Raw genomic sequence first — 25,852 nt, 5'->3', positions numbered from 1 at the left:
AATCCAAAGAAGTACCTATATTGAAGGTACAGGCCTTGTTAAGTCTAGTAGGACCATTATGGAACCAGGATATCCTGGGGGAATTTTAAATGATCCTACGCTCTAAGCTCCTATAACCTGTAAGCCTAATCTAGTAAAAGAAGACAGGATCTCCTAATGCTGACACTGCTTTTAATGCGCTGAGAAAATCACATTAAGAAGTCTTTATCCTTAGGAATATAATTTTAAGGTCTTTCAACAACCCTTCATTCATAACCTGAAATATGTAAATCTATTATCAGCACTTTTCTGACCCTAGACAATGACAGGGAAAACAAAGACCGCCAAGACCCTTGAATGCCATCACAGAAAGCCACACCACGAGGTATCCTTGCATCATCCATGCATCCCCCATCATTTCCAGGTCACCAAAGTAAACAAGTAAGGGGATATTTAAAATGAAGTGCTATTAATAAAAGATTATGACACAGAATAACAGACATTTTTGTGCAGGGTCCTTCGATAAATATTTAAGAGTCAACAGAAATAAACAGCTCCCCTTCCTATTCTCCTTCCACTGTCTAGACCAGGGGTGTCCAAACTTTTTTCAACGTTTTTCACCAAGGGCCATATGCGGTAAAACACACAAACAGCCGGGCCATTCACTCATGGTGAAGTACATATTGCCTCACCTGGTTTATTTAAGTAAACTAAATATATTTTTGGAATTTGCTGCAGGCCAATTAAAAGCAGATCGCGGGCCGCAGTTGGCCCGCGGGCCGCACGCAGGCCGCAGTTTGGACACCCCTGGTCTAGACACTTTATCCATAAGCCATAAAACATTATATCGCTTTATATCCAACTATAAAGCTAAACACTCTATGTGGAGTCCTCCCATGGAGCATATCCAGGAAGCTAGGCACCTCAAAGCCAAACAGTATCAATAACTTAAATATACTCTCTCCTATATGTTCCTCAGGGCTAAATCACAGTGGACAATAGAGATAATCTATTAATTATTCACAAAATAAAATACAAGGGACTCCATAAAAGCAAGACAGAACACATAACAGGTTTAGTGGAGATTATGTGAAACTGGGTAACAATGGATTTTATAATGGCTGTACTGCCCATTTTAAATTCCAAATACCTCACAGTAAAATATTAGCATCTATAATTAAAATACAAAATAGTAACTCATACGTCACCTCCTTGTCTAGCATACAGACTTCCTCCAAAATACCCATTCACTGGAGATGTAGCAGCATAGACAAATATGGCTGTACTGAGCATTGACCCCCTCCTAAAAGGTGAAAGCACATATAAGATAAATCAAAACCAACAATTTAAAGAACACATCATATACTTTATTACATTAACATCACTTTAATTTCAAAGAGAAACTTAACAGGAACACAAAAATATCACTGGACTACAAAGGACCTCAAAAGGTTGCCTATTAAATGAATTTCCAGTTAAAATTGCACTTAAATGATACAAGCTGATCCTAATTTTTTTAAAATCTGCAGTTCAATTTCATAATGTATTCTAAACAAATATTTCACATTTCTTTGGCAAAAGTATTAGAAGCTGGCAATAAAACTGTTTTGCAAGCCTGTGAATCAATCACATCATATGGAAAAGATATTCCTCTATTAAGAAAAATAATTAGAATATTCCTCTTTATAATTTTATTTAACTGTTTAAGATTATTGCCTGCTGACAGAAATATAACGTAAGTAGTATAAACATATTAGTGCTATTACTTTAAATGGTATAACACTGAGACTTTTCCTATTTAGTTTCCCTTTTACTGTTAAAATGATTTTTTAAGAATCCACAGGTCCAGGGGTGGTCGGTTGGTTAGAGTGGTGCTGATAGCACCAATGTCGCCAGTTCAATCCCCGCATGGGCCACTGTGAGCTGCGCCCTCCTTTAAAAAAAAAAAAAAAAACCCACAGGTCCACAAATCAAAATTAACTCATATCAACAATATCTAACCTCTTCTTGCAATATCTAGGGAATTCAACCAATCCTGTTGAATAAAACTTAGATTAAAAAAAAACACAAAAACTTAGATTAAAAATTTTAAATGCCTAACTGAAAAGAGAAGTATTAAAATGAAAAATGACAGTATAATTTACAATATAGAAATGTACTTAACCCACTAACAATAAAGACAGTTTCTAAAACTCACAACTACAAAGGTAAAATAAGTTCTAGGTATAGAAAAGAGGTTCTATCTATTGATAGAACGTATAACCAACCATGTTAGTTTGATATAAAGAATATTCTTTTAAAGAGAATTTACAAAAGCATCACACTAATGTGTACACTAGGAGGATATACAATTTTCATAAATTTACTACCTTCTGGGTAATAATTATTATATTCCACTGTCCACCTATATATTATAAAATACAAAAACATCGTATAGATTTGCAATATATAGCACTCCTCTGCCCAAACACTTAAGCCCATTTTCATAAAGTGGGTGTGTAATAGTTAAAACATTGCAATATGTAATTCCTATCAATATATTGCTAAATATAAACGTGGTAGTATCTAAGAATGTCATTCCCTTGTTTAAAAGATCATAGGTCTCAAAGTTAATCAGTTTAAAAAAATCAAACTCGTTTTTTCAAGAACCCAGTTAAACAATGTTAAGTCCTAACTTATTCCTTCCAGACTGTCATTAACAAATTCAACCTATTTTCTGTTTACAACTGGGTGGATGAGGTTGACATAGTCCTAACAATGCTAAAAACTGGAAGGCTGCTTTAGTGAAGACTAGTCTAATACCAGACAGCCGTCTTAGTGTTAGCAGAGGGTTCAAAAATGCTCATGTGACTGAAAGCTCAAAATGACTACCAGGAATTTAAGCTCACAGTCCCGAGAGACACATCCACTGAATGGAAGTATCAGATAGTTTTAAACGTCAGACATACACTTTACCTCTTTGTTCATAAATATGCTATGGGCATTTTCCACCCAAAATAGACCATTCTCATCTACACTGAAAATCTGCTGAAGTAGGGAACCGTCCTCTTTGTTCATCTGTCCAAGACTGAAGGGGGAACATCTAAAGAGCTGCTTTACCTACACTTCTCACCTCACCACTCCACCGAAACTTTCAGGGCAGTGACAGCGGTGGAATTTCACCAGCCTTACCCATACCTTCTCCAACACTATGCCTCCTCAGGAGTTTCCGTCACATTCACAGGCACCACACCGGTGCTGATCCTCTACCTACTAAATAGTTTTTTCTTCTGTGATTGCGATGATCATCATCGAGGCAAAGTAATTCTCACGTTACATTATCTGCTTTTCATCCTTTAGAATCATTCCTGCTCTGCAGAACTCTTACAAATTTTATGTGCAAGTTTTTCATGCTCTCACTTTGTAATTTTAGTGTTTCTATTTTCATTTCCATAGCACAGCAAATTAAGAGAGAAGTTCTGAAGTAAGAGTACCCAGGGTCAAATCTAGGCTTACTCAAACCCCTTACTAATAGCTGTGTGAGCTCAAATTATTCAACCTTTCTGAGATTTACGTTTCTCATATGTAGAATGAAAATAATATAATAGTGTCTTCACAGGGCTGATGTAAGAATTAAAGGAGCTACTGTGCATAAAGCACCTAACATGGAACCTCAATGTTAGTCACTTTGACATAGTAATATAGCTTTAGCAATTATCATATAAGTAATTAAGTATGTTCCCTTCAAATAATCACAACATGGAAACATTGATAGTAATAAAAGACTAAAATAACGATGCATGTCTTGCCTGCTAACACCATCTATTAGAGAGGATTTCTTATTTCTACATAAGCAGAAGAATTTCTGCATTAAAAAATGGATTTCCCAAACTGTACCACTAACATTTGACAAGGAACAAAGCAAAAACTTGGTTTCTAGGAGAGGTTACCCACCAGTCGCTCCTAAGACTGTAACTGTATAGTCAGTGTCAATTTAGTGGTGATGAATTTAATTCTGTATTTAATGTAAAGCATGATTTCTTGATAGATCTGAAATGCTTTTCTTATATTTGGGATTTAGCTCATCTAAAATATGAACTGCCCACCATAACACTAAAGTTTAGGTTTGGGTCAATTATTTTAAAGCTTATATGGAAAATAAACTGCAAAGGTTATATTAGGGAATCCAACAGAAACTACAGAGAAATATCTTTGTTGATTAATACACATTCACTTAAGTTCAACAAACATTGACTGAGTACTTTCCACACACAAAGTTCTTTAAGCAGGTACTTTGAGAATTCAAAGATAAATTAACACCTAGTCCTTGCTCTCTAAGAGCTTATTGTCTGGTGGAATAAACAGCAATGTAGTATAGTTAAAGTTAATATACAACTAAAGAACCATTCTTTGGGCAACAATTATTGCTTGTCCACCCAATGACAGTTATATATAAGAAAGAATACATTATGAACTGAAATAGAGGTATGAAATATAACTGGAGACAAGTGTCATTCTGACTGCGGACTTCATGGGACAGCATCTGAAGTGCCTGAATTATCTCTGCCACTCAGGCTCAGAGTGTGTTTGCTTCATTGAGGTTGTGGTTCTCCAAGCAGAAGGTTACAGGACCCTTCAACAGGGACTTGAGATCTTTGTAAATGTACTATTTCTTACGATACAAAAACGTTAAATCAAGAATTTCTTGCAACTAGTTTTGTCCACAAAGAATAAAATGTACCAGAAACATGTAAAGCAGGATAAGTTATCCAATTATTTTTCTAACTTCATGTACCTTCTTCACCACTCTTTTTACTATTATTTACCCTGCTTCTAGAGTCTTCCAGTTTTGGAAGTAAATATGAAGTACTAACTTAGCAACTGTGAAAGCCACGGGCTTCTTATGAAGATCTAATTGGATCTTCAGCTTTCCAAAAAATGCCTATTCACTTTGTCAAATAGCTCTGAACTGTAAGTAACTCTGCTCATACTTCTAATGGAACATAACCTTTACAATCAACCAAAATGTTCAGTAAGGCTAGTTAAGTTTCAGCAGGTAACAGAAAAATATATTTATACCTGAAGATTACTGCTCATTATTTAATTTGTCTGCAATAATGATATTTATGCTATTTAAATTCTAAGGTAATTGAAATAAGCATCTATTTAATTAAGATTTACTTCAAAGGTGCCAATGATTAAAACTATTCAAGAACAAGAAAAAAGTAATGAAATATAAGCACTTACTCTGTATATAAATCTTCTATCATTGCAACAATAATAACAATGAAAGACACAGCAAATATCTGACATCCAGAACCAATGAGAGAGGAAAATATTAGTGGGTGACTTGATGGTCTAAACACATCTCCATGCACCTGCTTCCATCCATACTCATCTCCTAGGTCTCTGTCCTATATATATATATACATAGAGAGAAGAGAAAATAATTCAGAATGAAATTAAAATACAGAAGGTAGGTGAAAAATTATAATCACAGTTTAAGTTTCCTCCCTCCAAACTTATAGCTATTTAAAAGAGTTAAAAATATCAAGAAAAGACAGTTTCAATTTAAAATAATCACTACATTAAATAACTTTTATTGAGGCCCAGGAAGGTAGCTCCTAGTTGTGCTCAGAAAATCTCAAATGGAAAAAGAAAATGGTCTAGGAGCAAAAAGAAACGGTCAAATTGGGGGAATAGCACACAGATTGTCTTAACATTGCTTTCACTCTACTCTTGCCATTTATGTCATGACTGTGATCATATATGACTGGGGCCAGGAGGAGAAGAGTATGAAAACCAGTAGTAGATGCCCTAACAATGCAGACATGTCCTTCATAGCCTGGAATCGAAGAAATCACATGGGGAAAATATCAGACCATTAAATAACAGTATTTTTTAATAAATAGCATTTTTTAAAAGGGATCCAATTTTTCCTTTTTAACCTAAGTAAGTGAGTATCTAAAACAGTGTTTCTTAATAAATATCAGTCCCTCAAGATAACCTCATTTTTGGGGGGAAGATTCTGGTCAGATATGTTTGAGAAGCACCAAATATTTTATCTGCTCTCTAATACTTCACAATATACATTAGCATATTAAAATTTAAATCTATTTAACTGTTCTCCAAACTTCTTTAATGATGGAGCGTATCTACCGTGTTTCCCTGAAAATAAGACCTAGCCGGACCATCAGCTCTAATGCGTCTTTTGGAGCAAAAATTAATATAAGACCCGGTCTTATTTTACTATAAAAGACGCATTAGAGCTGATGGTCCGGCTAGGTCTTATTTTCAGGAAACACGATGCATAAAATAGCCATAAACATTCTACAGAACATGTTTTTTACAACATTGTTCTACAATTTAGTAAAAGAATTTATAAAACAAGCCCCCTTGCCCTGAACCTATAAAACTAAATGTAAACTAATCTTTCTACCCACTCCCTGAATTTTATGCAATATTTAACAGTATTAGAAAAATCCAACACAGGTCTACAAATTCACAGCTGCAATTTTGAATTCACAAGCTTTGAAAACTGAAAGTTTGTTTTGTAAGTTTAACATATTCTTATTTTGTGGCAAAAATTTGGACTGAACTAACAAGAGGTTATTTATACTGTTTATTTATCCCACTTAGGGTGAATGTTCACGTTTTGCTGGGAAAAAAACATTAATAAATTTGATTAGAGACCCCTCCAAGAGTTTTACACCTTTCTAAAACCTGAAAATTCTGAATTCTGAAACTCATCTGACCTCAAGATTATGGCTCTCTATTCCAATATACAAAATAACACTGAATTAAATTGTTTTTATCAATACAATATAAAATGTTTGCTCACCATGTCATCCATTTCTTCTTCTTTACTGTACCGGGCATAATCTTTTCTTAAAGTTCTCATTAAAATCATCGAAACTAAGCCCACCAAGAAGATAACCATCATGAATGAGTTGAAAATTGAAAACCAATGAATCTAAAATAACAGAAAATATCAGTTTTATTTTGACTACATGAAATATCAGTCACAAATATAAGTCAAAATTCATGTTCCATAATGACAATGGGATGTTAATGAAAACAAAAAAAAACAATCTTTTAAAATTTTTACATAAAAATCCAAAGTTAAGACACTGAGGATGAGTATTCTCTATACAAAGAGATTGGCTTTCTTCGCAGTAAGCTTCAGCTGCCCTAAAAAACACTTTACACAGATTTTCACAATCAAATTTATTATACAAATAAAGTACAATTTGGCCACATGGCATATGCTAGTCAGCATTACAGAGAAAGAACATGAGCTTTAAAGTCACACAGGCCTCGGTTTTAGTCGGAGCTCTGTCGCTTTCTAGTTATGTGACCCCAGTTTTCCTATATCAAAAAAGTGAAGAAATAATACTATCTTGCAATTTGTATGGTTTAATAACATATATAAAAAGTATGGCACTGTGTCTGGCACAGAGCAGTAAATACTCAATAAATGTTAGTTCCCTTCCCTCCAAACTGAACAACCTGAAAATCTTAAAACCAAAACTAACCCATCACAGCTGGCTGCCGTGAACTCAGGCCACCTTCCTGAATGACTTGCTCCCAGTTCCTCCTCTCCATCCTGCCACCGTCCTTAGTCACTCCTTTCCAAGTTAGCTGTCCATGCTACAGAGAACACTGAGGTACCCTATAGTTTCTCAATGTTCCCAACACTCTTGACTTTGATTTCACCCATACACTTGTCACAAAATTATGTCCAGATTCTGGTTCATATAATCACAAGGTACTACTGTATCTCTGAGTGTATCTCAGAACTCAATGCATCGGACTTCAACTGGGCCTGCGGCATTCTCCAATAATTCCTTTATAATTTAATTCCTAAGAGTTCCTTAGGAATAGTTCCGAAATTTCTCTTCTCCCTTCAAATCCCCAATTTCACTTATTTTTCTGCCACTTCTCCTCCTAGCCTTTCATTTCTCCTTTCAATCTCCTAGAAGGTGTTTCTCCTCTTAAATCAATCTTCCCACTATGCTCTAGATTTCTTTAACTCCTTGAGGTGTTTTACCCTCCTCTCATTTTGTACCCCTAAACTATCTATACCTTTCTCCAGCATCGGCAACCTCTAAAGGTCCATACCTGTAATAGTATGGATAGTCTACTCCCTGGGGTTGTTACATGGTTTAAACAAGATAATAAATATAAAGCATATAGCATAATGCCTGGCACATACCCTGTTTCCCCGAAAGTAAGACCTAGCCGGACAATCAGCTCTAATGTGTCTTTTGGAGCAAAAATTAATATAACATCCGGTATTTATATCATACCATATCATATCATATCGTATCATATTATAAGAGCTGGTCTTATATTATAGTAAAATAAGACCCGATCTTATATTAGTTTTTGCTCCAAAAGACACATTAGAGTTGATTGTCCGGCTAGGTTTTATTTTCGGGGAAACATGGTAATAAAACACTGAAAAAAATTAAAAGTTGTTATTAGTATTATTATCTTTTAAAGTGTTTGCTTTGCTTGATCTTTCGTCCCCTCACTCTTTCAATCTTCTTACCTCCCTCCTTTCAATGCCAATACTTTTCAAACAAGTTGACTGCAGGCTCTTCTTCCTTCACTTACTTCGAAAAACAATCCAATCTCACTTTGCCCCACAAAAGTTCTCTCTACCTCCTGCAATGAACTAAACCGACACAGCGGTCAATGAGCTGCCCCCACTCTCCTTGCTCTCCCTGCCCCGTGTGACCTTCGCTGACACTGCCACCCTACTTCACTGACTGCTGCTCCTCCCAGCCTCCATGAACTTTCCCAACAGCTCGTCTTGGTCCTCAGCAGAGACTTTCTCAGGCTCTTAGAACTTTTAACTAGCATTCCAGTGATGTGGTGACACCCTCTGCCACCTCGTTTTGGTCTATTCTGTTCCTCTCAATCTGTCCTGTATAAAGTTACCCAGCAAATCTTTCTCAAACAGCATGTTCATGTATCACTCCTCTATTCTCAAACTTACAGTGACATTCCCTATTTTCTCACATATCAATTCTAAACTATTTTCCCTAATATTCTGTACCCCTTGTAATATGGCCACCTCATCTTATCTTGCCAACCTTTCTTTCCATTGTATCCTATATCCCAATCAGGCCTATTTTTCCGCAGTGACTCACAAGTACAGGGTACTCATTTTTAGCTCTGTATCTTCCTCATAATTTCTTCTCACATGGGATCTACTTCTGCCCACCTTTGTTAATTCTATCTACTGTTTAAAGCCCAACTCAAAAACCCTCTCTTCCATAAAACCTCTCATCGACATATTTCAGTTATTAATATATACTCCTGCTCTAAACTTCTCCATGTACATACACAGAATTTTTAACACAAAGGATGTACTGTCTCAGGCAGTTGGGACAGATTTTAACATGGGCTCACATGCTGAGCTGTGTCCTAGGGTGAAGGGCAGTCCTGGCCTTGTCACCCACCCTGAGACTTTAGGCAAGTGACAAACTCTATGGCTCTCCCTGAAAAAGAGGAGACCGCCAACTGCCTCTGCCTCTTCATAAGATCATTTCTTTCTTCATTCAATAATTTATTTATTGAATATCTACTGAAATCATAAATAAAATGAATGCACTAGATTTTGAAATATTTGCAAAGTAGGTATATAATTTTGTTTTCTTTAGGGCTTGGATGCATTGCTTCTTTTTTAAAAAATTAGTTTCAGGTGTATAAAAAAGTATATAAATTTAAGTTTGTTACTTAAAAGGTATCCTTCAAAATTTATAAAAGCAGTCCATAATTATAGGCTTTTCCAAAGATTTGATTTTATTTCCACCCTGGTAAACGAATGACCCAAAAAGGGACAAGAGAGAAAAAAATTACATATATGACTCACATTTTCTTTCAGTCAATTTCAAATTTTTGAAGAGAAAAGGTTTCACATAGTTATTTAATAGGAAGAAAGATTTTACTATAATGCTAAAATTTCTAACAAAGCTCTCCATTTTCGAATCAAAAATATGAACTTTAAACCAATACCTATTATAATGTGCAAATAACCTGACCTTTTATATTCCTTTATTCCAAAAATTATGAAGTACTATGTGATTTTGAAATTATTATACCAAGGGAAGCATTTCTTAAAAATAATAAAGAGCTCAGATGTCACAAAGGGGTTACTAACCCTACAAACTCCTGACTCCAGCACCCCCTAGTGTTGCTAACCCTAAAGCAGCACCCCAGGTTTGTCATCAATTTTAGAACATGAAATAAACAGCTACACCACTAGTGGTGTCTCTTACTGAGCACCTGCTATGTTGTCAAACACTGAACTAGGTGCTTTATATACACTATCAAATGGAATTTCACAACAGCTCTGCAGATATTATAATCCTTGCTTTACTACTAAGGAGACAGAAGCTAAAGAACTGAGCAATTTGATCATGGTTAAGTAAGTGGCAGAGACAGACTTTGTATTCAGCTTGAGCTCCAAAGTATACACTTGCAGTCACTGTATTAGAAACAATCCCTACACTTAGACAATAGATCCCATCCCCTCCCGCCTACTTAAGGAAAATGCTGCAGGAATTCTACTACCCCTTTTCTCCTGCACTGTCAGTTATGCGCTTGTTACTGAACCTCATCAACATATAAAAGAACCTCATCAAGACATAAACACGTTTTTCTTACATCTCAAAAAAAAAAAAGAAAAAAAAATCTCCTGACTCCATCTTTTCTACTGGTCCCTACATGATTTCTTTGCTCCTTTAGCAGCCAAGCTTGCTGTCCTCAATTCCTCTCCTCCCATTCTCTTATACCAGTTCTGTTCAGATTTTGCCCCACCCCTACACCAAAACTGCTTTGTCAAGTTGTTGACTCCAGATGAATCCAACAGTCACTTTCAGTACTCATCTTACTCGACCCATCAGCAACAATCCAGAACTATCTGTCTATCCTCCATGATACACTTTCTTCTCTTGGCTTCCAGAATATCATACAATCTCGCCCCTACCACCACCACCCCTTCATTACTGGTATTACCTCAGAGCCCTTAACTGTCTTCTCCTGTTGTCCCTAAACTTTTATTATTGCCCCCAGCGCTCAGTCCTTGGTACTCTTCACTCTTCCCTGGTAATTGCATCCAGTCTCATAGCTTTAAATACCATCTATAGGCCAAAGGCTGCAAATTTGTATCTGTAACCCAGACCTTTTTTATGAACTCCAGGTTGATATACCCAACTAGCTGGTCAGTATCTCCATTAGGATGTCTTACAAACACTTCAAACTAACAGGTCCTAAACTGTACTCTGACCTTCCCCTCCAATATCCTTTCTGCTTCAGTGATAGCCGTTCCATGCTAATAGTGGCTCAGGTAGAAAACGCAAGAGTTCTTCTCAACCTTTCTTTATCTTCCTATCCATCAGGAAATCCTGCTGGCCCTACCTTCAAAATAGACTCATAACCTGACATCTTCTCACCACCTACACTGCTGTACCTTGGTCTTTGAAACCCACTCCCCTCCATCGGGCGATGCCCATTAATGTCTGTTATTGACTGGAGCACATATCGAATGTCTTAAAACACACCGTTTACCTACCCTGTGTTGAAAAAAAGATGGATCAAGATATTTGTCAAATCGATCTTCAAATTTTACATCTGACTTTTTCCATTTTACCTGAAAAAAAAGTTTTCATTTGAAAATCAAGGCCAGTAAATAAATTAATAATCTTATAACAAAACTCTGAGCAAAATTTAAAATTTACACACTTACACAATAAGAAACGAGAGAAATGGTGGAAAGGTACTACCAACTTCAGAAAGTGAAACATGTATGATAAAATATAAAATACTAACTTTCCTCTCTTTGTATAATATAACAAAACTTACAACTTTACTTAGAGGGATCATTTTGTTTTTCAAGGACTATTAACTATTGCTGACTTACATACTCTGACCTGATAAATGTGATAAGAATTCAATGAATTAGACCAATAAAGTAAGAATCTGCATGTCTTTATCTTTAGAGTGTAATAGTTTTATTACAATTATCAAATTTCTGCATTAGTTCAGTTATACAACTAGTATTTGCACCAGGTACATATGCACAAAGCTTGAAAAACTTTCAAAACTGGCTACTAGCCAATTGACACATTCCAGTTCAGGGAAAAAACAGGTGGCTACCTACACTGGATTTCTCTTCTTTCCACTATTTTTATTTCTAATGGAACAGAATTAATGTGACAGTTGCAAAGGACTCTAACAAGCTCTTACTCTGCAGGAGTATCTTATTCTAACTGATAAAGCAAAATATGGTAATCTATCCAGCAATTTTCAATACAACATCATCTCTATCTGCAGAGAGACGACAAGGAATACTGCCATTTAAAAACGTGAGAATACATAGCTGGCTTAGCTCAATGCCCAGTAATAATGAATGGTAACCTTTGCTGGAGCAAATGGGAGGTCCTGCAAATGCATAACTGGTACCTAATACTACAGACCTTAAGCAAATCTTCTCCCTGCTCTTAGGAGGCTTACTTATATACACTGAGCAAATACAGTTTAATAATATTCTGTGTCATCCCATTTGAAGCTACATTTTCATTTACTAAAGTTGTAAAACAAACCTAATTATTGATATTAGATCATAAACACTTCTCCCTGTATACAATTATTTTAATACTTACTGAATATGACATCTGGATTTTAGTATTGGGAACCAATTTCACCTTTCCTTCACTAGTTAGATTAACATCAACAATTCGATTTCCATTAAAACCTATTTCAAGTTTTTTGTAGGTCCAAAGATAATAATCTTCTCCATTTTCATCAGCTTCACCGACAATACCTACAAAAGAAGTAACACTTTATACAAGGTAATTTCACTTAATATTTAAAATACATTAGAACCAAAATGTCAGGCAATGTTTTCATAAAAAACCAATATTACCATTATTCCTCACAGAACAAGGTAAAAATGCAGGCAAGACTTCTACCCTTTGTTAACTACCAGGCAAACACAAACCAAGATAAAAAGAAGTGACGAGCAGCTCAGCATAACCTATCAATAATTTAATCCTCGAAGTTCATGCTTTGTCATTAATATCATTATAATAATTATCACAATAAACGTATGTGTAGATTCCCTAATATTCCAAAATTTCAAAGAAGTGCTATATCACCATCTGGCAAGGTTATCCAGTTAGTAGTGGTCAAACTAAAATCAAAACCAAGAGCTCCAGTCCAGTAAGCTGCAATATGTGAATATGGTACCAAAACTTAAAATAAAAAGCCCTCCTCTTTACACCTCAAGTTCTGGACATATCACTGGGAAGTCATTAAAATGAAAGGAGACCAGAAACCATAAAAATCCTTGCAGAAAACATAGATAGTAAGCTTTTTGACATCAGTCTGAGCAATATTTTTTTGGATTATGTCTCCTCAGGCATGGGCAATAAATGCAAAAATAAAATAATGGGACTATATCAAACGAAAAAGCTCTTTGCACAGCAAAGGAAACCATCAACAAAACTAAAAGGCATCCTACTGTCCAGGAGAGGATATTTGCATATGGTTTACCTGATAGGAGGTTAATATCCAAAATATACAAAGAACTCACACAATTAAACATCAAAAAACAATCTGATTAAAAAATGGGCAAACGATCTATACAGACATTTTTCCAAAGAAAACATACAGATGGCCAACAGGCAGATACAAAGATGCTCAACATTACAAATCATCAGGAAATGCAATCAGAACCACAATGAGATACCACCTCACACCTGTCAAAATGACTATTATCAAAAAAACAAAAAATTTTAAGTGTTGGTGAGGATGTAGAGAAAAAGGAGCCCTCCTACACTGTTGGTAGGAATGTAAACTGATGCAGCCACTACGAAAAACACCATGAAGGTTCCTCAAAAAATTAAAAATAGAACTACCATACGACCCAGCAATTGGGTATTTATTCAAAAACAATGAAAAAACTAATTCAAAAAGACAAATGCACCCCTATGTTCACTGCAGCATTGTTCACAATAGTTAAGATATGGAAGCAACCTAAGTGTCCACTGATAGATGAATGGATAAAGAAGATGTGGTGTATATGTACATGGACATTTGCAACAACATAAACGGACCTGGTTGGTATTATGCTAAGTGAAATAAGTCAGACAGAGAAAGACAAATACTATATGATTTCATTTATATGTGTAATCTAAAAAAAAAGACAAACAAACAAAACAGAAACACACTCATACATAGATACAGAGAACAAACCGGTGGTTGCCAGAGGGATGGAATGATGAGCAAAACAGGTGAAAGGGATTAAGGGGTACAAACTTCCAGTTATAAAATAAATAAGTCACAGGAAGAAACAGGCAGAACAGAGAATACAGTCAATTATACTGTAATACTAGTGACAGAAGGTAACTAGACTCATCGTGGTGATCACTGCACAATGTATATAAAACACTGACTCACTATATTGTACACCTGAAACTAACATAATATTGTAAGTCAACTATACTTCAATAAAAAAAAGAAAGAAGTGTTGAAGATTAATGGTAATGAGGCAATAAAGTGATCATTATGATCATGATTTGGGCGACTGGAAGGGGAAGACCCAAACAGTGTGAGGGTAGTAGGTGAGAGCTGAGGATCTCTATCGCTCGCCGACGCCTTCATACTGTCAGCCATTTATTTATCCAATGTTCCCTATCCAAGCCTATATACTTCCCAAGAGGCTTATGTTCTAAGTTACTCCTTAGGGCCTTCCCTCTACGGTCAATGAATCTCATTACAGAATTAGGGGGAATAAAAATTATTTTTTTTATTAAAGGTTATTTTTTTGCTTACTAACTAAAGTTGTTCTCTCTAATTGGTACAAATTCAAGGAATAGTTTTGTTTTGTTTGGGGTTGTAGAGGGATAATGTAATCCTTCTAATAGTTAATTTTATCAAGGTTTATTACCTATCTACTCCAAAAACTCTGGGGATGGAGACACATTTACACCAAGTAAGAAGCTATTCTCCAAGGGGCTTTACAAAGACTGAAATCTTTACCCCAACAAAAACCAGGTAAGAATTTTTTTTTCCTGACAAGGATTCTCATGATTTAGACATTCTAAGACACCCAAAAGTATCTCCCCTAAACATGGCAGACCCTGGAATCCCAGGGCTAAAAAAGATTTATCTTAAAACAGGAAAGCACAGTTGCATCTTGCTAAGGAGGCCCACAGAAATGACTGGAAAAATCCTAAGGTCCCAGAGAAGAAACCCATAAGCAGTGTAAAGGCCAGGAGAATGAAACCTGCTTTCTTACACACACAAAAAGGAAACCCAGACTAAAGGGTTCTTCTCCTGAACCATGCAGGCTCAGAAATCATCAGCGAATTTTCAGCACATTTTCCTGCTACCCTCTGAGCTGATCACAGAAATGTCTGTTAATGTAATACTAATTACAGTCATTTATATGAAATGCTTACTATTTATACCTAATTAACATGCAACGGAATAATGATGATACATACAATTATATTTTGAGATTAACTCTCTTATAAATTTTATCTTAGTACCATACTAAACTCTGATCTGATATGTTCACTCTTTGTTTGCTGCTCATGAATACAGTAGTCTGCTAACAATTTTAATAATCAGAATATTAATTATATATAAGAACAGGTGTCGAAAGATTCCCCCCCCCCAAAAAAAAAAAAAGCCGAACAGAAAAACCACTAACAGAAAAATGTGATCAAACATGCTGGCTACCATAGCTGGCTGTGTTTTGCAATTTAAATAATTTAATCAAGTCCAAAACAAACAAGGTTTGTATTATGCAGAAGGCTGTATTTATTAACTATGCCATAGCTCTTCTCTATTAATAAGATAAACAAACTAAACATAAAAAAATTAGACATAAAATCTAAACAGTGAAAACTTAAAAACAATCTGAAACATACACAGTTTTGGAAAATAATGTAGGAACGAGCAAAATAAATCATTCAGTAAAATATATCTAAGACATATTACCACAGTTCCACATGAGTGAAAGGCAGAATAAAACTTCAAAATCCCATTTAGTTCCTCTCATTGTATTTGATAGTATAAGTAAAAATAAGATATCAGGAAAATGGGGAAAAGGGATATTTTGGATTGTTTAAAGCACCTTTTAATCCTTTGAATCTGAAAAGATATACTGCATAACAGTTGTATTTTGAGGGAGTTTCATATAAGGTTTGGCAATGTCAAAAACCCTTCAGGTAACACAGTACCATAAAACTGGTATTAAAATCATTCTATGGAAAATAGTGAAAACACATTTCCTGATTCAGTATACAATCACCTTAACAAAGTCATTACATAAACCTTGCTTATTATGCAAATATTCCCAAACTTTAAAAGATAACATACAATACTTACCCCATATTGGTAAGTCATCTATGTACATTTGGTACCAGTAGTGATTTTTGATAGCATACACAAATGCATCTCTCTTTTCTTTATCTAAGTCAATCTCACAGTAAGTGGCTGGCATCACATCATCTGCATAAAATAAAAATTGCAAATTAGCACACTGGTGTGCAAAATAGTTATAGGAAAAATAACAAAAGAAAAAGCCATTCATAATAGTTTAACCTGGGTGATAAATACTGAGGCTTCAGTACACAATTCTTTCTTTTTTGTGTATGTTTAAGACTTTTCAATAATTAAAATTATTTATTTTAATCATCTTTATTTTCAAAATTATTACTAAGTGAAGAAATCATTCCTTACATAAAAAAATTATACAAGAACATTACAAGTAACTTAAAATGAACTGATTTAAAAACAAATATAAAAAAGCTTAAAATACATAGGGAAGTTTTTATTTTATATACAAAAACTTAAGAATATGACCTTAAATAGAGCTAACAATTTCTAGCTATAAGATCTCTAAGATTAAAAAAAGATCTCTGAGATAAATATTCGTTTGAACATTCTTGGAAATGCAAGTCACTAGAGACCACACATTCTATGAGGAATCCCAGTGACTCTTCATAATTAGCAAGATTAAAATGCAAACCTCTATCTAGCAGGCAGCACTGTTTATAAATTACCAGAAAGTTCCCTAGAGAGGAGTCATTTCCACTCCTTACTGCTTTCAAAAATACTGCAACCATAATACTGTTCAGATGGTCTCTAACATAAACCTCCCAAAATTGTGCTTATGATCATTAGTTTCTAAACAAACAAACCCCCCCAAAAAAAACAAACAGCTAGATGTCCATCCAAAAGATTAAACTGTTTTTGTATGCTACTTAAGCAATTAAGGGGAAAAAAGGAAATCAATCTTAACAACAAAAAAATAAAGCACAGTTGTTTGTTTTTTAAGTTTTCCAATACTATCATACTGGTTGTTTAGAACTTGAAATGAAATTTCCCATAAGAAATAATGTTAAGTTTCTTTTTTTTAATTTTCAATTATGACATGAATGTTATTTTATATTAGTTTCAGGTATACAACATAGTGGTTCGACATTTATATATAATTTATGAAGTGATTCCCCCTCATTAGTCTAGTGCCCACCTGGTACTAAACGTAGTTATCACAATATTATTGACTCTATTCCCTATGCTGTACTTTACATCCCCATGACTCTTGTAACTACCGATTTGTACTGCTTAATCCCTTCACCTTTTTCACCCAAACCCCAACCCCCCTCCCATCTGTCAACCATCAATTTGTTCTCTGTATCTGAGTCTGTTTCTGTTTTGTTTTTGTTTATTTTTAAATGTCTTAAATGTTTATTAAAACTTCTTAAACATGAACTGCAGCTGAACCGTGACTAACAGCCATCTATAATATTATTTCTCCGAGAAACAGCAATCTGCATTGTAACTCTAGACACCAGCAACATACCTCCCCAATCCTCATCAGAGAGAACAACTCCCCCTTCTTATAGCTCACCACAGAGGGGTACTCCAAAACTACAACACCAAAGATGGCAGGAAACACTGCAGTCTCACAAAAAAGGAACAGGAAATACTTTCATTCTCAAAGTGCTAGAAGAAAACAACAATGGCTCCAACACAGATTTCCTTTCTACCCAGGCCCTTTTAGACAGCACAAAATTTAGGATTTTCATAAGGGCAAAAAACTGAAGCTGAGCAAAGAAGGAAAGGAGGGTTAGGACAGAGACTGCTATAGAGTTCCTACGGCAGGAGCTAGGAGAACTGGCAGCAAGAAGTCTCCAAATGGGATTTCCATGGACTGTGATGCTGCACAAAGGGTAGCAGGCAACCACAGCTACGTACAAGAACGGAGAGGGAGAACCACAGGAAGGGCCACGTTTGAGCCGCAACCAATGGCTGTGCTGGCTCTGGGAGGCCTCCCAGGTACCTCTGCAAAGCCACCAAATTCCTTGCAGTTACAATCAGACATTCACTGATAATCTTCATTAACAGTGTGGTAGTTTTAGGTATGAAGTTCTGAGATACAAATATGACATTCACCTACATAAAGCCTTTAAAAGATTGCTCACTGTCCGAACTTCAGTTCAACTCTCTCTTTCCAACTCTCTAGGAGCCTCTCTCCCTAGTCCTCTAGCCATACTCAACTACCTGCAGTTCCCACAAACGTTCAAACGTGTTCTCTTGGCCTCTGGACAATTTTGCTTAGGCTGTAAACTCCACCTCAAATTTCCATCCTAAAATCTCTCCCACTCCCCACACCCTCTCCTCCACAGAGTAATTCCTGACTCCCCAGGCCTCGCACCTCTCAAACCCCACAGCCTGCCCTTCTCTGAAGTCCCATGGCTTTCTCTCCATACCTCCCTATGGACCTAGACCTGTACCACTTATAACCTGTCAGTACCTTCGCTCCTCAAAAAGAACATCAGATCTTGAGAGCTGTGTCTATAACTGATTATATCCTTTTTACCCCCAGCTATGCCTATTTCAGTACGCTTCACATAGTACTAAGCAAACAAAAAAATTTGACAAATTTTAAGAGCATGATTTTCCATTTATTTGGTAAAGGAAATCACTAAGTAGATCAGAGTATGCACATATACATGGATGTGTGTGTGTGTGTGTGTGTGTGTGTGGTGTGTAAGGCGAAAATGAGCAGAGTATCTCAGAAGGATTGCCAAGAGGTCTTGAAGAGTATCTTTCACTGATGCAAAATCTAAAAAACAAATGCGGTGGAATAATGAAAGGAAAAAACTATCATTATGCCAGGCTATAAAATGGGCCGTGGCTGGCCATATTTGAATGAAATTCCTCCTGCAGACATGTAGGCAAATACAAACATCACAAATAATTGCAGAGGCTGACGGCTCAACGGAAACAGCACTTCTCTCGGGAGGGGGCCACTTTGAAGATAACAAGATGCCAAATCGTTACTCAGCATTCTATATAACCAGAAAACCATCTGAATCATCTACCACCACAAAGCACTGCTTTAAAATTACAATACGGTATACCCCTCTCAGATGGAACACACACCTCTGGATTCTGAAGGGGCTACAATTAAGATTTTACCAATGTAAACACTTTTTATGGGGGGAAAATAAAACCAAAGTTATTAAGTAGGAAATGTTAATACTGATTTTTCAAACAGAAAGCAAGGGTAGAAAGCTACTTATCAATAAGTCTGTCAGCAATTCCCAACACTCTAGACTTAATACTTGAATGGACAGTGAAAGCACTGAGAAAAGAACGGGATAATTACTTATGCGTTCTCTAAGAATATATCATGCCTTCCTTTACTTTTTCTTTTGATAGCGTTATTAGATTGAAAAATCAAAAATGTTCTACCTAAAATTCAGCAGCACTTGGCAAAGTTCCTCATGAAGTCACTACAGATAAACTTATAGAGAAAAGGGCCGAAACTTGAGTTTTAGTCTAGGTTCCACTACCTACGAGCCATGTGAATAAAAGCAAGTCATTTAACTTCTGTGAACCTCAGGTGCCTCAACTGTAAAACAGAGATAACATCTATGCTATTTCTTTCCCAGAGTTGTACAAAGGATTAAAAGTGCCAATACATTCATAGGCAGTGTTAAGTTTCCTTGGGGCACACATCCCTTTGAGAAGCCAATGAAAGTAATATCTCCCTTGCCCTCCAAAAATACACATTCACACAAAAGTATGTGAACAATTTCAGAGGGCCCATGGATGCCTGAAGCCAGAGTTTCTGGTTAGGTTTTTGTATACAGAGCCTACCGTACTGCTGAAATGCAAGCAGTAAGCATTCAAAAATTGCTGAATTAAAAAAGAGAGGACTGCAAAAACTAGTATATTCTCAGTTATTCAATCACATATAAAGAATATTGATTAATTGACCTACCTGACTGGCAGTATATACTGTACAGTTTTTTTCTAGGTGGTTATTTGCCAACATGTATCCAGAAGTACCTTAAAAATGTTTATACCCTTTGATTCAGTAATTCCACTTCAAAGAATTTATCTTAACAAAAGATTCAGAAACGCATGAAAATACTTATGTGCTAAGATAGCCAAAAGCATTATTTCCAATAGCAAAAAAAAAAGGAAGGCAGGAAATCAGAATATCTTGTAATTGGGAAATGGGGCAAATTATAATATTCAAGTTATAGAATATTATATAAACACATTTCTAAAAGAGTAACTAATAATATGAGGACAAGCTCATTATGTTAAAAAAGAAAAAAAAAGGGTATAAACTAATTTATCCATAACTTATTAAATGAGTTAGTAAGTGCTTAGAACAGTACCTGGCACATAATAAACACTATAAAAGCATTAAACACAAGTTTTTGAAATCATATATATACAACATGAACCAATTTTTAAAAATTTAAATAATGTGGATGAATGTAGAGAGACAGAAGGATGGAAGAAATGTTAATAGTAATTATATCCAGGTGATTTTTATTTTCTTCTTTGTATTTCTCTGTAGATTCTAAATTTATACACTGATCCTGTATCATTATTAAGAGAAGAAAAAAATATATACACATACATTCCTTTGAAAACAAAACTGATTCAATCTGGAAGAGAACAATGTTATCAATGGTTTGAATAAGAACTTATTAAAAAGCCCATGCTATTCAAACTTGCAGTTAGCACAAGGTTTAAGGAATTGCTAACACCAAGAATTCAAAATACCTAGATTCGAGATTCAATAGAAGACTGAAAATATTTGGTCTAGCTAAAACACTTTGATTGAAACCGAGAGGACAAAACACTGCATCAAGTTCTCAGCCTCCCAATTAACCAAGGCAGATTAACCACAAGTATGTGTCTTTTCCCTCCTGAAACTCTATCAAGATGTCAGTAAAGAAATAAAAAGGATGTAAGTACACACGGACAGAAAGAAGACAGTGAGAAAATATTTCAGCAAGTTTTTGGAAAATGGAAAAAATGGAAGATGGCAAATGACTAATAAAGCAGAGGACACCATAACAGAAGGGAGGAAACTGGCGCCACAGAACACAAGACACTCAGAACTTGGAGGCAACACTGATGTTAAAAGGTAAGGGACAGATGTACAGCTGAACACATAGGGAGATGGTACAAAAACATGCTTACAGTGGGGTCGATTCCCAGGTCCCTTCCTCCATCCATCACGCAGCTGGATGAATTCCCCCCTGCAATAGACCAGAGGCACTTTCCCCTGGTGAACTTCACCAGAGAGCCTCCAGAATCAGGGAGAGTAGAATCCAGGGACAGAAAACAGGGTGCGCGGATTACCTTAAGTAAAAATCTTCAGGCTGAATGAACGGACCTGCCACACCCAACCCCTTTCCTCACCCTTTGGTAATCAGGCCTGAAATACTGCATAGCAGTTAAAAGCTCAAACTCTAGTGCTGAGCTGCCTGGGTTCAAGTCCTCACGCTACCACTTTCCATCTGAGAATCCTTGGACAAGTTACTTAACTTCTGGGCCCCAATTTCCTCATCTGCAAAATAGGGATAAAATACTTCATGAACTTATTTTGAGAACGAAAGGAGCTGAGATTGAGAATCACTGAACTAAAAATACATAAGGCTCTAAGCAGCCCTTGGCATTTCTCTGTATCTGCATGCAGTACTCTCAACTTACCATTCCACTCTAGAAAAGTAGAAGTACTTGTAAAATAATTTCATCCCTCTGTTAAGCTGGGATATTCATAGAAAATTCAAGGGAAGATCAGCAAATTAAATGGGAGGAAGGAATCCTCTAGAAGTCATCAATTCATTATACTGCAATAATTCTCAAATGAGGGGAAAGGGGAATGGACAGTGATCTTCTTCCCCGGTAGGAATTACTATTCCAGATCACCTAATGCTCATAATGAACCAATTATCATACAAAACAAGTAGGCACAAGCTGCCCAAGTGCTAGACAATTTATTAAGAGTATACTATGTCTTAATAGCTAAGGATGCAACAGTGAACACGGACGCTGCTGTCCCTGCCCTAGCAGAACTAAACAGACTACCCAGTGGGCTAGTATAGCAGCTGGAGGATAAATGAAATCCTATAATCAATAAACTAATTTAACATTTCATAATTGCTAATACAAAACCAAGCTGGAACTATAGACCCACACTATGTGCCATTAGTATTCATAGCAATGACCATTTTTTAATGTAAACTATGTGTCAGGAACTTTGATAAATGCTCTACATACGTTACCTTATTTAAATCTGACGATTTTATCCAGTGGCTATTATTTCCCTTATTTCACATATGAGGCAAATGAAACCAAAGAGCTTGAATAATTTGCCCATGACTACACAGGCAGTCAGAGGCAGAGCTGGGATGCATCAAGTCTCTTTGACTCTAAAGCCCCCTGTTCTCTCCACTGCACAATGGCAAGGATCTGAGAGGTACCCTTTAAGTTTACAGGGTAATGAATTGAGGCCTGGTTCAAGCCTGCCCTTCTCAATTTTCTCTAAATGGTGTCAATTTAGCATTTTGTCTAGTGGTAGTTTATAAGACTATTAGGAAGGAAAAAAACAAGTGGTACATAAAATTCTTAAGTGAGAGGCATCCTACATTAGACTTCAGAACTATCAGTTCCCTAAAATGTTCTATTGAGTGACCATAATTTTATGAAATACCACCAATTCACTTAGCTCGACAGAATCTACTAGGTTAAAAAAAAAAAGTATGTGTACACATATATGTGTGTACATATGTTGTGTGTGTGTGTGTGGTTTCTAGCTTCACAGTATTTCCAAAAGTTCTTATTGGAATATGCTTACAGAAGAACATTTAAAAATCCAATACTTGAGGGAAAAAAGATAAACAATGTAAGTATTTCTACAGTTCACACAGGGGGAGAACGTTCGAATTTCCAAGACATTATTGGTATGCTGAGATGTATCTCCTCTGCGCCTCCTACCTAAGAGGAAATCAGAGGAGACAATCTCTAAGGTGCATCCAACCTTTAAAATTCTACACTATAAATAACAACCAGGAAACCTCGTAAAACACTTTTCGAAGAATAAGCAATTTTATCTTTGAACAGGGTAAGCAAGGCGCTACAGTGGAAAGAGGAATCTAATCAGCATTTTCTATTTCACCTGGACCACTTAATTTTATCAGCTCCCTTAGCATATCCATGCTGGAAGTAGAGTTGACAAGAAGTACAGAGTTGACAAGACTCCAAGGAACTGCCAGCTTTTGGGGAATAATACCTGGCCAGTTCTTGTTCTTTTAATCTGAAGGAGCTTAGTCTAAAAGGAAAAGAAATCTCATTTTGATAACCCCTGAAAACTGTCACCCTCTATCTAAACAATCTTTCCATCTCAGCCTCAAGGAACTAATAAAGAAGAACGGTTAAAACAGCTGAATGAGTACTCTTCTTTAGTAAATACAAGTGAGGATTTCAAAAAGTGATGAAATCTGTCCATAGTAGCAAAGTAAGACTCAGGGTTTCTGCCTGTTTTCTTTCTCTGATTCTTTTTAATAAGCTAAAAATGTGCACCAAATATGGAAAGGGAGAAAGTATGTGAACAGACGTAGTACTGAGTTTCTCAAAGATCACACATTCTAGTCTTCTCCTTATTTGTAATCAAATATTTAAGTTATTTGATTAAATTGAAACACAAGCCTCAGCGCATGTTTACAATAATTCATAAAGTTATAGGCCAGGCCACTGTGGTTTAAATCTACAACTTAATTTTATAATTAAGCCCCAAGGAATATAATGGGGAAAAAAGGAAAGCAAGTATGTCTATTTTCAACAACAAAAAATATTCTGAAAACAAGAACAACACTTAAATTGAAGTTAAATATTATCTTTAAAATGTCATTTCACATCCACCACCTAAAAGTGCTAAAAAAAAAAAAAAAGTCAGTTACTATTCATTTTACACATGTAGACAATGAAGTCAAAATTGGAGTAAACAACTTTACTAAAACCAATACAGTAAAAGATATAGGATTAAAATTCAAAGCTCCTGATTACAAGATCCATGCTCTATTCAAAAATCAAGACACCTAATCAAAGATCCTGCAAAAATTCAATTATTCAAGCTTCTGCTTACCAGATTTAAAATGTCTATGCAGAAAATACATTCTCTAACAAACTTAACAGAGGAAAATACAAAATATGAACACACTCAGAGTACCTGATAAAACAAACACCTAAATAATAAAGATAAGGAGGATTTTTTCCAATTTTAACAAGTCTTTGACTTAAAATTTAAAACCACACTGTCCTACAAATATTGAGAGAGTAAACTAATACAACACTGATAAATACATTCGAAGCCAATGGTTCAAGTCTGAAATTGAGGATTTACACAAAAATTTTAAGTATCCATATACCCCACTACATCCCTGCACTTCAGCAATTACACCATTATGAATCTGTGAAAGCCTTCCCAATCACATATGTCCACTCACTAGAGGGTTTACTAGAAAACACTTTTCAGAAAGAAGTATGCTAGAGAAATATAATTTTATCAACAATTATTTATTATTTTATAAATATTCCAAATAAATATTTGTTAGTTACTAACATACTTTTCTAAATGCAATACACTTGTTATAGATTAAAACATTTCTTAGAGTCTAGAGCAGTTGTTCTCAACCAAGGGCAAATAGCAACATCTGAAGATTTTTCTAGTTGTCACAACTGGAGTGCTACTTGCATCCTATGGGTAGAAGGCAGGGGCTCTGCTGACCCGTCTATAATGTACAGGACAGCCCCACAGAAAAAGAACTATCCGGCCCCAGTGTTAATAGTGCCAAAGTTGAGAAACACTGTCCAAAACCTAAGTTGTATTATAAGGACTATTAAGGTTTACTTACCTTTGAATTTAATATCCAGACCACTAAATTCCAATTCAACTCCTTGCAGTGCTTCTCCCAGAGTTTCATGGTAATGACTAATACTTTTTTTTGACCCCACACAGAACGGAAGTGAAAAGTATTTATATGTCTCTTGGCGATTATGGTAGGGCCCAACAGTATTCATCCATAAGACAACTTCCTCCTTATCTTGATACTGAAACAAAAAAAGCAAATAAGAGGTTTTTTAAAAATCTAATGCAAATTAAGGGAATAGTTATTTTTTTCTAAACAAAAGTGTACTATCCCTGTTTGGGAAGCTATAAAATAAAATACTGAAAGTTTATTTTAATCTGATGATCAATGTCCACACCTTAAAAATGAAACTCGGTAAATTTTAAAATTATATTCTTTGATTGTGTTCTCAGGCAGATCCACCTTTTCCAAACTTTGTTTTACAGAAGGTATTGTTTAAACAAAGTCCTATAGCTCACAAAAGTATGCTTATAACGATCACTTATATTAGCAAATAATGGTAAACCCAGAACCAACATGATTCACCATGCTAACGTGACCAGGAAGGAGGAAACAAAATTAACGACTTATCCAAACCTCATGTTAATCATTAGAAATTCCAAAAATCTAATGTTGCCAGC

At 35.6% G+C, this 25,852-nt stretch overlaps 1 protein-coding gene across 1 annotated transcript in view; it reads right to left on the bottom strand.

Moving 5' to 3' along the window:
• TM9SF3 (transmembrane 9 superfamily member 3) overlaps positions 1–25,852 on the bottom strand; it is a 59,050-nt gene that overhangs the window by 24,205 nt on the left and 8,993 nt on the right. The window contains exons 2-8 of the mRNA XM_033130652.1: positions 25,218–25,413; positions 16,369–16,491; positions 12,633–12,793; positions 11,543–11,620; positions 6,800–6,931; positions 5,206–5,372; positions 1,188–1,282 (exon numbers count right to left, since the gene is read on the bottom strand). Coding sequence (XP_032986543.1) covers positions 1,188–1,282; positions 5,206–5,372; positions 6,800–6,931; positions 11,543–11,620; positions 12,633–12,793; positions 16,369–16,491; positions 25,218–25,413 — 952 coding nt within the window. The remainder of the gene's footprint in view (positions 1–1,187; positions 1,283–5,205; positions 5,373–6,799; positions 6,932–11,542; positions 11,621–12,632; positions 12,794–16,368; positions 16,492–25,217; positions 25,414–25,852) is intronic.

This window comes from Rhinolophus ferrumequinum, chromosome 16 (genome assembly GCF_004115265.2).
Source record: "Rhinolophus ferrumequinum isolate MPI-CBG mRhiFer1 chromosome 16, mRhiFer1_v1.p, whole genome shotgun sequence".
NCBI classification, from domain to species: Eukaryota; Metazoa; Chordata; class Mammalia; order Chiroptera; family Rhinolophidae; genus Rhinolophus; species Rhinolophus ferrumequinum.
Note: the sequence above shows the minus strand (reverse complement) of the source record. Positions and strands in the feature narration are given on the sequence as shown.